The sequence below is a fragment of the Betta splendens genome, chromosome 12, assembly GCF_900634795.4.
Source record: "Betta splendens chromosome 12, fBetSpl5.4, whole genome shotgun sequence".
Taxonomy (NCBI): Eukaryota; Metazoa; Chordata; class Actinopteri; order Anabantiformes; family Osphronemidae; genus Betta; species Betta splendens.
In genome coordinates, this window is record NC_040892.2 from 10,985,437 (window position 1) to 10,998,207 (window position 12,771).

Here is a 12,771-nt window from a genome sequence, read left to right on the forward strand (position 1 = left end):
CTGAGGAGTCGAGCAGTCGGGTCCGCTGTGGGCGGGGCTTAGGTCGCCCCTGAGCGGAACTTAAGCCCCGCCCCCCGCGGGGCTTCGGGTCCCGTCACCCCGGAAGCTCTGTGTCACACCAAGATGCTCCTCGCGGTGTTAAGCAGCGTCGCCGCGGGGCTGCTGGCTCTGCTTCTCTACCAGAGGCTGCTTCATCCCTTCTTCTGGGCGGACGTCAGGCAATACATAAAGCTTCGGAAGTACGGGAAGGCGGTGCGGGCTCGCATGCAGCGGGGGGTCGTCACATTCCTCGACTGCTTCGTCCACCAGGCGAGGACGACGCCGAACAAGCCGTTCATCGTCTACGAGGAGCGGACTCTGAGCTACCGCGACGTGGACCGGAGGAGTAACCGGTTCGCCAGAGCCTTCGTGGCGGAGGCCTCCCTGAAGAAGGGGGACGTCGTGGCTCTGCTGATGTGCAACGAGCCGGACTTCGTGCACGCGTGGTTCGGTCTGAGCAAACTGGGCTGCGAGGTCGCGTTCGTCAACGTCAACATTAAAGCCAAGTCTCTGCTGCGCTGCTTCCACAGCTGCGGAGCGAAGACGCTGGTGGTTGGTGCAGGTATGGACCTGTTGGACACACGCGCACGCGCGCGCACAGTCAAACTTCCAGAGTTTGAGTTTGTCCCACACAGACATTTTTGAACAGATTGTGGTTCATCATGTCATCAGGTTCAGCAGTTAATGAGGCCCAGGTTAATTAAGATAATTTTAAGATAATACTTAAATGTCTGAATGCACGTTTTTAAATAACTGCAGATAGAAGCAACTTGTAGCCTCATGGAGTCCTTTCACAATAAAGGTCTCAGCCCATTAAATGTGTGATGTAACATTTATACATGTGGTATTATACCACGTCTGTTGTGTGTCTTTGTTCAGATTTGGTGCCACTGGTGAAGGAGCTGCTGCAGGATCTGCAGAAGGACGGCGTGGCTGTGTGGGTGGTGGACCACACGGCGCCCTCTGAGGGCTTCAATACTTTACTAGACAAGGTGGAACAGATGTCTGGAGAGGCGTTAAAGGAACTTCCCAAAGTTGACATCATGTCAAATTTCCTCTTCATTTTCACATCAGGCACTACAGGTAGTGTGTCGCTCAGGCTTGAACCTAAAGGTAACTTTACCCACCAGTAGTAACCGCTGCGGCTTTCTGCAGGTCTCTCCAAGGCCGCTTGCGTGGGGCATCTGAAAAGCATGATGAGCATGGCCTTCCTCTACATGTGCGGAGCCACGTCCGATGACGTCATCTACATCACTCTCCCTCTGTACCACATGTCGGCTTCCCTGCTGGGGCTCGGAGGATGCATAAGCCTGGGTAAGAGGAAGGTCTGTGCTTTAACGGCTGCCAAACCCATTGTTCTCATAGCTCAAATATGTCTTCAAAACACTCACCGGTTCAGGATATCCTGATAATCTGTCCACGTCTTTTGGTGAAATGGACTTAGTGCTGACTTCATGTCTCATTCTGGGATTTAGTTTATTTACAAATTGCTCCAGAAAGTCCTTAGTTTGTCTGAGAGAGACAAAAACCAGCTCCTCATACTAATACTGTCTAGCTGTAAATAGTTGGAGACATAAACATGTTACACCGTTCACTGTTTGCTCTGTATCTTCTTATGAACTCTTATTAACAGGAGCAACCTGTGTCTTAAAGAAGAGGTTTTCTGCCAGTCAGTTTTGGAAGGATTGTGTGAAACACAAGGTGACTGTGGTGCAGTATATCGGAGAGCTGTGTCGATACCTGGTCAATCATCCTGAGGTGAGCTTCATGCTGTACTAGAACACGTCCCCACAAAACAGACAGCTGTAACATTATTAGAGAACCTAATAAACAGATACACGTGCGCACTCACGCACACACATTTTACTAATTCCAGTGGAAAATCCATATTGTCCAGCAGTGTCCTCTGCAACAATACACACAGAATAAAAGAAAATATGTAAAAACACAAAAAAATAGTAAAGGACAAAGATAATGCAATATAACGTACAATAAAGTGTCCTCAGCAATAACAGAAAATGCAAAGATATGTGTGAGACTATTAACAATGTTCAGGGTTTATTCTAATGCCGTCTACTGTGTATTGGACTAATAAATGCTCGTTTGCCTCCAGGTTCCAGAAGAGAGAGCTCACTGTGTTCGACTGGCGGTTGGAAGTGGCCTCAGGCCTGATGTCTGGACGGAGTTCGTCAGACGTTTTGATAGAATCACAATCAGGGAGGGTTACGGTTTGACCGAGACCAGCATCGGGTTCCTCAACTACACCGACGAGGTTGGACCCGTTGGACGAGCAAGTTACTTTAACAAGGTCAGGACTGGAGCATGTAACGGGCCACTATGTTCATGGATCTGTCACTTATGACTGCTTGTACCTTCACAGAGTCTGGTCACTATAAATGTTACTGTTGGCAAAAATTTTGACAGTGTCTGGATTTAAATAAAATAATGATGATTGAGAAATAGAAAATACATTTATCAGTAAAAACGGTAAAACGAAAGAGCCTAAATTATCAACAGATTAATCAATTAATCATAATAACAGTTAAGTGCAGCTTTTTTAGCCTACAGGAAAAACAACTAAACGCACAAATCAAAAAGTAAAGAAATGAGTCGAGGGTTCTACTCCTGATTCCCCCACCTGTCAGACGCTGGACCACTTTCTGGTCAACCCTCTGCCATCACTAAGTGGGCGGCAATGGGCAGAACCAGGTGACTCCAGTCATTTGATCCTTGGCTGAATCCGCTTTGATCAGTCACTGGTCAAAGCACACACAACAGTGTAAGGAAAATTAAGAAGGAATCACAGGATGGAGATAGGTGTTGAAATGACCGATAGAGCGTCTAATATCTGCCTGGCAACTGATCAGCCACTGGTTGCTACGGTGATCAGCGCCTACAAAACGGCGCAGAGGTTCATTTAAGTCTGTAGCTTTTAGTATAATATAATGCCATCTTTGGCACAGTAACATGGCTTTTGGGTGGTTTGGAGCTTGATGATGTGATGTAGACATGTTTGGATAAACACACATTGTTGATTGTGGCTGTAAAACGGTCCAGACTCCAACGGTCCAAGAGAACACGCTCCTAGAACCAACACACACTTGTCCTGGATTTGACCATGTTGTGTGTTGGATATAGTTAATTGGATTATTTTCTGGTGATTTGTGCAAAGCTGTGTAAATGTCCTCTAATGTCTTTATGATGTCTCAGCACTGTAAAGCAGGGATCCAATAAATGACCCGGGCCAAACGGCAAAACTTGTTAATATATGTAGTGCTTTTAAGGAAAAGCTAAGATATTGATGAATTTAAGCTTCGTGTTCTGTTGGTTCAAGCCGGGTGTTTGGCATCTCTCCCTTAGTTGGTTTAGTTTGGGGTCCGACTCTGTAGGAAAAACTGCAGGTTTTCCTCAGTGAGACGGCTCATGTGTGATGTGTGCTACCACACATTCAGAAGGATGGAGACGAAGCAGAATGAAGCCAGTGACCAAACAGAAAGTGTATTTACTTACGTTAGCAGTAAAGATGTGTACACGTGATGGGTTTAAGTACTTGAAACTGTAACATTGATTCAATTGGTTGTGTTTCAGCTTTCAATGCCGTTTGAGCTTCTTCAGTATGACCCACAAACATATGAGCCCGTCAGAACAAAGACTGGAAGATGCACACGCGCCCAGAAAGGTAAATGAGGAACACTCGGTGTCTAGAACAAACTGTAGGAGACATTCATCTGACGTGTCCCTTGCGTGGTTGTTGTACAAGGGGAGACCGGGATCCTGGTAGCTCCTCTCACAGCCATGAACCCATTTCTGGGCTACGCTGGGGACGAGGTCCAGTCTGAGAAGAAGCTGCTGAGGAATGTGTTCTGCTCTGGAGATGTCTATTTCAACACTGGAGATCTTCTGATGCTCGATCACAGGGATTTTCTCTACTTTCGTGACCGCGTTGGAGACACTTTCAGGTAAGGTGTGCTTATGATAACTTTACCATTGTTTATAATTCAACTGTATCTCTTCTGTGTCTGTTCATATGGTGCTGAAATGTGTCTACTTTCAATTCAGTCATTTGTATAACACCAGGTCACAACAAAAACAAATGTCAATGCACTTTATAAGCACTTTACAAAGTAAAGCATCTGCCTCGACTGGTTGGAGTGAGAAGATGGAGAAAAGGACAAAATAAAAATTATCCCTAATATCACCATGAGGAGACGTGTACAGTGAAAAGTACAAGACCAAGCACAGAACCCTGTGGAACTCCACAGCTAATTTGTGTATGAGGGTTAGTTTGAAAGTATTGTTAACATGAGCTAATTCTGTAAATAAGATCTAAACCATCCAGTCAACACACTATCAATAGTTAAATGGTGTCATTCAAGCTTAAGGACTTTTGAGTGACACAGTAAAATGATGAAAGCTCACAAAGAAAAAAGCACGAACCAGGTCATTGCTATAATTTTATTCTGACCCGTCTGGGTTGGTGCCTGTGGCTGCTACGGGTAGAGAAGAGCACTGACTTTCACTTACTGGCTGATTCCTCAACTACTAAACTATCATGGAGCCATCACTGCATTGATCGGGCTTTAAACCAAGTGTCACAGAACAACCACAGCTGTTTCCATGAACAACCACCCTGTTACATGTTAAAGCCTGTTTCAGGTTTGCACCAGTGGAGGCCTGTAGCTGACTGAGGAATGTGGACACCAATGTACCTTGTCTGTATCCTGGTTAATGACGAGGCAGAGTTCTCTTAGTTGAATGGTATTTATTACCAACCTGTGACTCCAGGTCACAGCTGTGTGCCATATAAATTCACTGTTCATCTTATGAGCTTCACTTCAATCAGATTAGAAGTGATGCCAGAGAGTGAAGGGGCAGATTTCAGAGAACCACACGTCCAGAGTTTGCTGTTTCCGACCTGGACGCTGGATGCCATTGTCTTAATTGCACTCAGGATATATTTGTACTAAAACAATCTGGCTTTAGACAAATGTGTAAATGTAAACGGAAACTATGAGATCTGGCTTAGATGAATAAAAAATACTCATTTTGTATAGAATTTAAGAAAATATTTTATAACTTATGTAATGAGGCCTGTTAGCGCTGGCTAGCTGTTAGCTTAGCCTACAGACAGGTAGCTTGGCTTGTGGCTTGCTAACATTAACGCTACATACACAGGCATCGTTAACTTTACAGCAGCTCCTTATAAAGATACAGGTGAGAATACCCAGCATGCTCATCAGCAGCTCCCTGATTGGCTGGAAAATAGCCACAATGCCTGTGAGCGGTAATTCAGCTGTGGTACGCCGGGGACAAGAAGAGTTCAACATAAACCGGTAAAGCTAGTTCACTACCATCTTAAGTGTCCTGAGGTCTAATGTTAATTTAACTGTGACTCATACAAATGTAAATTGTTTGAATTAGCTGCATTTGGTTCTTATTTTGTTTATTGATGTGCATTTGTCTTTTACAGGTTGTACGTGTTGAATGTGATGATGAAACATCTCACGTCTATGCAGAGTTTGAAGATGATGTTTTTACCACATTTTGGTGCCTTGATATTTCTATCAAAGACAATACGTCCAATAAATGAGTTCAAGTTGACAGCAATGGAAGCCTTTTCTTTTTCTTTCTTTACTGCATATTCAGTAGCAAAACAATAATAGAAGAAGTTCACTTCAGAAATACTCACTTGAAACTAAAACATACTGAAATTGCAGCATAATAAAGTCGTCATTCTTTAAATATGTTTTATATACGTCACTAAGTATACTTGTTGAAACAATATGTTAAACAGATTTTCACATATTTAGAGAAAGTGTGTTTTGTTGCAGCTTTTTTGAAGTGTGTTCTAAACAGACAAAGAAGCATGAAACAGTAACTTTCAACGTATCCGTATTGTTGGTATAATGTCTTTTCTGAACCGCTTTACCGTTGTGAGTGAACCATACATATAACAGAATATTAAAAAAGGAATTTACTTTAAACATTTAGTGTGGGATGGTATTAATGATGATTTCTTATTGCCTGGTGTAAATGGCTGCAGTGGACTCTTACTTTCCACACAGAATTTAAACAACATGAACTGCATCTATTTTTTTATGGCACAGGTGGAAAGGAGAGAACGTGTCCACCACAGAAGTGTCGGAGGTTTTGGGTCTTCTTCATTTTATCCAGGAAGCCAATGTCTATGGTGTCACCGTACCAGGTACGTAGACTCTACTCCGGGACTGTTAATACACATTCTATAGAGAATAAAGAGGGAATGTTTCCAAAACCCAGCAGGTGACTGTTGATTACCATCTGTGTTTGCAGGACACGAAGGCCGAGCAGGTATGGCTGCTATCGTCCTGAAACAGGATCACAAATTCAAAGGAACTGAGCTTTATAGTCATTTGGTAAAAAGCCTTCCTGCATATGCCTGGCCGTGGTTTCTCAGAATACAGGCAAGTCGTGCTGTCCCTCTATTTGTGTTTACAGTGTAAAGCTATTTTGCTCAGTTATGTCCCTGCTTATGTTCTCAGACCTCTCTGCATGTAACGGAGACCTTCAAGCTGCAGAAGATGAAGCTGGTTCAGGAGGGTATAAATTTGGACCTCATCCAGGACCCTCTGTATTTTTTAGATGTCTCCCAGAAGGACTACGTTCTCCTGACTGGGTCTATATATCAAAACATTGTGACAGGAAAGATACATTTATAAACAAGCATTGATTTTACAGAATAAAGAGAATCAAGGTATTTGATTCCTTGCAGTCCATCATCTGATGGATTGAATGGAGCAGCCCTGCTCAGAGCCAAACTGCATCTACTTCCGGGCCACAAGTTGAGAGCTCTATACAGACAACTACTGTATGTCTTTATCATAATAATTGTGAAATCATAAGGACTCAAAAAAATCAAAGCTGTTACAGTACATGCTGTAAAACTTTAAATAAACCCAGAGCATTTATTTTCCCCAGCTGCAAAGATAAGCAGCTAAGTTTTCAACATTTTGTGCTCTATCATGTTTTTCTTAGGTAAAAAACTAATGTTGTACAATGTTTTATGGTTTTCTTTCATAAAAAGAATCTAATCAAAAAAAGTATTTTTGATCTTCCTATAACAGGTATTAACACCAAGTCCTCCTCTCAGAGGAATGTCCTTATTGCTGAACAGAATAAACACTTGTACAAACGACAACCAGACCTTTAGTCAATAAAGTCACATGGCTGATACTCATCATTCAGGTAAACGTGTCTACCTGTCCTCACTTCTAGTTAAATGTGTTGGAAATCTGAAATGCAAATTTCTCCAGTAGAGAAATTGATTTAGACAATTAAAAACATACAAGTTTAACGCTGTAACTCTACCGTATAGTCATTGGAGACAACTTCCTTTTCGTTACAAAAGTAATGTAAAGATGTGGAATCCGTGTTCATGTTGTTGATAGCATATTTTGTACGGACGAATTGACATTTTGACTAGAATAAAAGTAGTGTGTCGTAAAATCTTACTAATGGGAGGAGTCGCCGCAGACGTGGCAACACGTGACGTCATCAAAGTGGGTCCGTGCTGTTCTGGGTTTCTCTTTGTCCGACTAGCAGGTGAGTAGTATAGCTGACTTTAGTTGCTCTGTTATTGCTAAACTTTGTGTTCACTGGTGTTTGTTATGCATATTTTGCTTTTACTGTTTATTACTATTTACAGCTAGTTAGTTTCGCCTGAGCTCAGTGTGTTTGTACACGTGTACAAACTACAGCGCTGTGTTTTTAGGGAAGAACTGATCATGTCGTATTGGTAAACAGTTAACTAACAATGGAGAGGTTAAACATTAACGGCTGCTCATTAGCGGAGGTTGGGTGTTCTGTCATTCTAAGCCTGAACGTAAAAGAAGGGAGCAGTGTGTCGTTCATGGTGGAAGAAGGCACGATGTTATGCAAACCTCTGATTGTCCTGATGTGTGTGCGCGCGTGCGTCTGTGTGCGTCTGTGTGTGTGTGTGTGTGTGTGTGTGTGAGAAAGGCTGAGAAGATGATGGAAGAGAGCGGAATCGAGACGACGCCTCCCACCAGCCCCTCACCTCCTCTGGCCGTTGCTGCTCCGCCCTTGACCGTAGGTGAGACATGGCCATTAACGCTCCGGCTGCAGATCGCTCTCAGTCTGCTCTAGTGACAGTTAGAGCAAGTCTTCTATTACATCAGAGATGTGTGTCGTTGTCTATATGCTCTGGAGTAACATAGACAAGTGTGTGTGATATGAGCTTTGAATTTCAGGTATGTCCAGCCCCTTGTCCAGCTCCATGTCCACTGGCTCCCCAGCAGGCTCCGCTGCTCTGGCTCAGGTTTCCTCCTCGCCTGCATTCAGTCGTCCCCAGGATGCTCCATCCTCCGCCTCCCCCCACTTCCCTCCTGTCTCTACATTCACGCCCCCCTTCACCGGCAGCTCTCCGTTTCCTCCTTCCACCTCCCCGTCTTGTCCTCCTGTTAGACCACCTCAGCTCTCAGCACCTCCTGTAGGCCTGTCCACACCCAGCTTTTCCATGAGCGCAGGGTACGACATCACAAGGGGCCATGCTGGTCGAACACCACAGACTCCACTGATGCCAACGTTCTCCAGTCCTACAGCCGTACCAGGTGAGAGACTAACCCACTGCTACCAAGGACTTGTTGTAGAGAGCAGGATTAGGAACCTGAATTTAAACTAAACCTGACATGGGAAACTGGAAGTGATCAAAGTGAGCTACATCACCTCTGAGGTTGTTCACTTTGACTTGAAGATATAAAATATATATAAATATACTTTAGCTCATTTTAACAGTTTCTTCATAGCACTATGAAAATAAAGAGCCAAGATGCATTTTATACGTACAGCACTCAGCAGTTGGAGAAATCTTTATGGCCACACCACCCTCCCTCCCTCCATTCCCCCTCCGTTCTCCATCCATTTAAGCACATTTAAACTAGGATCCTCCTGTGGAGGCTGCATCGATTCCTGGGACGCACACTTCTGAACAGCAGTGGTGTCAGTGCAGATATTTAGTGGATGTAAAAAAAGATTTAAATGAATAAAACATCAAACTGAATACAGCTGCAATTAAAGCAAACAATGCCACAGGGGAACCCTTTGTAATGGAAAATTGTGCCTTTGTGCGTAAATTTTTCCAATACACCCTTCCTCTCCAGGGATTCTGTGGTTTTTCTGACACATGGAAATCATAACCTGACTTCTATCTCTTGCATAGACACAGAACATGTAGATAGTCTTCAAATCATTGCTGTTTTTTTAAATCAGAGCATACATCTCAATGTGGTGGTTGGTGTGGAACAGCACCCGCTGCTGCTGCTGGTTGAAGTTCTGTAGTTCATGTTAAAACGGATTACAACTATATCTTTGACTGGTCGTCCTCAAACCTTCCAGGTATAGTGTCGAATCCCATGGTTCAGCAGCCAGTCATGACCGGAGGATTAGACGCTGGATCTTCCATCACTTTTCCAGAGGAGCAGGAAGATCCCAGACTCCCTGCAGACATCAACACTGGTGGTGGCATCTGGGGCTTTTTCAAGGTAACACCAATCTAACTGAAGGTGCATCTGCTAAACTGGTCTCTTCTGGAGCAGCATTTATATCCTATGTGTTGCAACACTAGACAGGTGTGGTAATGGTTTCAGTGGTCACACCCTGTGTCCTGTGTCTCAGGGAGTGGCAGGTAATCCTGTGGTGAAGACCGTTCTGGACAAAACCAAACACTCGGTGGAGTCCATGATCACCACGCTGGATCCTGGCATGGCTCCGTACATCAGTAAGGGTTATCACTGCGTCAGCCCTAAACCTTTACGTGGCTTTGATGTTAACCTCGATGTTCTTCTTGTCCAGAGTCAGGTGGAGACATTGACATTGTGGTAACTTCAGATAAGGAGGTGACTGTGGAGGCGGTGAGGGATGCCTTCCAGGAGGTATTTGGGCTGGCCATGGTGACCGGAGAGCCCGGTCAGTCCAACATCGCCCCGCAGCCTGTGGGCTACGCTGCTGGTGTCAAGGTCAGTTCATCGCCTCTTCTCTGCTGTAGCAGGTGGAAACCTGCATCGTGTTTATTTCTATTTATGTGGTTCAATTGTATCAACCCAAGACCCAAAGCTTCAGCATGTTGTAAAGGTCACAAGGTCAAATGGAAATAGTCGCTGTTTTTGATTTTAATGGATAACAGCGATGAAGGGAAAATCCTCCATTTACAAACAGTTACTTTCATCGTTAACAGCAAAAAGGAAACAACTATATTTTTAGATCAGTATCACAGCAACAGGACATCTATGAGCTGAGTGTGTGTTGGTTTCAGGGGGCTCAAGAACGCATCGACAGCCTGCGACGGGCTGCTGTGATTCATGACAAGCAGCCAGTGGTCTCTTTAGAGAACTTCATTGCTGAGCTTCTCCCTGACAAGTAGGTAGAGATGACACACACACACACACACACTTGATTCTTTACTCAGTCAACATGAAGTAAATCACAATAACACAGCATTTATATTTTGAATACCCCACTAAAACCTGCAGCGCCTCTAATCACCCTCAGCAGGTGCTCTGTGGAATTTAAGACTGAGGGCTGAGGCTTTTAGCATGAAGCTGGTACTTTACTGTAGGACGATGCCAGCAGGTGGTGGGCGCTGCCTCCGCTCCAGGTCTCTCTCTGCTCTGTGATAAAAAACATGCTGCAGTGTGAACTGTGGAACGTTTCACAGTCCAGCAGCTAAAGAAGAGTTTATTTCTGTTGATGTTTCTTTAATGGCCGTCTAATTAAGGCTGCCATTAGTTCCGTACTATAAAAGCCCTTGTTGTTCTCAGGTGGTTTGACATCTGCTGTTTAATCCTGGAGGACCGTGGTCATAGCATTCGCATTGAGGTCTTCACGCAGGCGACTCCTGTGGCTCTAGAGCACGTCCAGCAGGTAAACGCTGACTCTTTAACATGTGGTCGTAGTCACTTGCCTTTCATTCACTCTGTCGCTCCTCTGTTCAGGCCCAGGCTCTGACTCCTCCCGACTACAGTCTGCGCTGGTCAGGTCTGATCGCTACCGTGGGTGAGGTCCTGGAGCGCAGTCTGCCCAACATCAACAGAACAGACTGGCATCAAGCCCTGACAGGCATGAGCCAGCGTCAGATGATTCAGAGCGCAGCCAAAGCTCTCGCTGGGACCTACAAGCAGCGGCTGCCGCCCAGAACTGTGTAAGACTGAACGCTGCATGATGGGAGACATGATTGAGAAACACAGCACAACTCCTCAAAGTTCAACTGCTCAATTTAACAATCAATTGAACTATTAATCCTGCTTTACAAACGTTTACACTTGTGTATGAACATTTGTTGCTTACTTTTCTGTTTTTTTTTTTTGTTTTTTTTTTAATCTTTGGCGTGGACCATGTCCCGGCTCCGCTCTGGATTCAACATTTGTTCCCATAGGTGCTCAGTATAATGCAGGCGAGCTGAAAACAGGTTAACTTCATTAATAAGAGAAAAACATGGATCTCAAATGTAGCAGAACCAGTCTGCAAAAAAAAAAAAAAAAAAAAGCTGTATTGGCATTTTATCAGTGGTCCATGTCACATGTCCTGTATCCGTCCAACTGCGCAGCCTCCAATTGATGCTGCTTGCTGCTCATTAAATTCTACCTGACGAAAGCCTCTGATGATTAGAAACCTTTATATAGAAGTCCATGTGTAACTGAAGATGTAAGCTGCGTGAGGGCAGGAAATGGGTTATGTGGAGAAAGACTTTCAGAATATGATGTACATCACAAACAGATTTGCACCAAATTGGGTTTTACTGGCTCTAGGTTTTTAATGGTTGACATGAGTTACTGGGATTAGACGCATCCTTGGCCTGTAAAACAGTGTGTTTTCCTACCTGCCTCCTCCTGTAACGTTACATAATGTTGTACAGCGTGTGGTTTTGTATTTGATGTGGCTGCTGTATTAGAGCAAACGCCTTCCGCTGCTTAATCCTTATAATCTGTAGATTAGCGTCTGGTCTATTGTTCATCTTTTTTTGTGAAGAATCCATTTATTTTTGCAGAATATATAATTAATTACTAAAACTAGGACAGGCCCTAGATATTTAACTCAATCCCGTTTATGGTCCAGCTTTGAAAAGAACTGTTGGGACAGAACATTGTCGTCTAAAATCTAATTTCATGCCTCATATCATTTGAATCATGTGAAAACATTTGTCCACCACAACTACCATAAATACCGTGTAAAAATAATGACTAGCAGAATTTTGATTCATTTAATCAGTTGTGGTAAGAACTTTGTGTTTATGTGAGGACATTCTTCCATGTGCCTTTTACAAATGACCAAATAAATGGCTTTGCTCTTGTGATATCTTGAGAAACTCCATCCAATCATAATGAGTAACAGCGGCTGTTTCGGGGTCTGGCAAACAGCTGTTCCGGACTCTGGCGCCATCTACGGGTCATACTCAGTAACAGCCTCTTCACTGTGACGTCACTTACATGGCACAATAACCGACAATCACCTCACCTTCCTTCTCATCATCATCTCAGCAGGCGTATATGTGTAAATGTATTTGACTCTTTCACACTTTCACTTGTTTTGCACCTCATACATTTTTGAGCTATTTATAAATGATTTTCAAACTTTATTAAAGATTCACATTATCTGTACCATATTTCTTCATTTTCGATCTTTTTTTTTCACGTCAATTTCTAATCTGTGACTGTCTTTTTCCTCAATGTGCTTCAACCT

General features: G+C 43.7%; 2 protein-coding genes across 3 annotated transcripts; both read left to right on the forward strand.

Annotated features, from left to right (window-relative positions):
- The first annotated feature begins 70 nt into the window (after positions 1-70).
- Positions 71-7,258, forward strand: LOC114866929 (long-chain fatty acid transport protein 6). 2 transcript variants are annotated; one of them, XM_029169187.3, is made up of 10 exons: positions 75-601; positions 919-1,122; positions 1,195-1,353; positions 1,673-1,797; positions 2,153-2,347; positions 3,628-3,718; positions 3,800-3,998; positions 6,147-6,244; positions 6,352-6,482; positions 6,561-7,258. In XM_029169187.3, the coding sequence occupies exons 1-10, from the start codon at positions 124-126 to the stop codon at positions 6,735-6,737; spliced, it is 1,857 nt and encodes a 618-aa protein (XP_029025020.1). In that variant the 5' UTR covers positions 75-123; the 3' UTR covers positions 6,738-7,258. The 2 variants fall into 2 exon arrangements, 1 of the variants encoding a protein (XP_029025020.1); XR_003787774.3 differs by lacking the exon at positions 6,561-7,258 and having other exon boundaries at positions 71-601; positions 5,510-6,244; positions 6,352-6,402.
- A 225-nt stretch (positions 7,259-7,483) lies between these two features.
- prrc1 (proline-rich coiled-coil 1) lies at positions 7,484-12,385 on the forward strand. The gene is made up of 9 exons (XM_029169235.3): positions 7,484-7,620; positions 8,038-8,131; positions 8,289-8,648; positions 9,433-9,578; positions 9,712-9,814; positions 9,889-10,052; positions 10,349-10,452; positions 10,854-10,956; positions 11,028-12,385. The coding sequence occupies exons 2-9, from the start codon at positions 8,047-8,049 to the stop codon at positions 11,235-11,237; spliced, it is 1,275 nt and encodes a 424-aa protein (XP_029025068.1). The 5' UTR covers positions 7,484-7,620; positions 8,038-8,046; the 3' UTR covers positions 11,238-12,385.
- Positions 12,386-12,771: the final 386 nt, after the last annotated feature.

Excerpts from the sequence above, each read along its gene's own strand:
- LOC114866929 (XM_029169187.3), top strand. The coding sequence starts at position 124 with ATGCTCCTCGCGGTGTTAAGCAGCGTCGCCGCGGGGCTGCTGGCTCTG. Across the intron at positions 602-918 it reads GACGCTGGTGGTTGGTGCAG|ATTTGGTGCCACTGGTGAAG; the intron begins GTATGGACCTGT and ends GTCTTTGTTCAG. Across the intron at positions 3,719-3,799 it reads ATGCACACGCGCCCAGAAAG|GGGAGACCGGGATCCTGGTA; the intron begins GTAAATGAGGAA and ends TTGTTGTACAAG.
- prrc1 (XM_029169235.3), top strand. The coding sequence starts at position 8,047 with ATGATGGAAGAGAGCGGAATCGAGACGACGCCTCCCACCAGCCCCTCA. Across the intron at positions 8,132-8,288 it reads TGCTCCGCCCTTGACCGTAG|GTATGTCCAGCCCCTTGTCC; the intron begins GTGAGACATGGC and ends TTTGAATTTCAG. Across the intron at positions 10,053-10,348 it reads GCTACGCTGCTGGTGTCAAG|GGGGCTCAAGAACGCATCGA; the intron begins GTCAGTTCATCG and ends TGTTGGTTTCAG.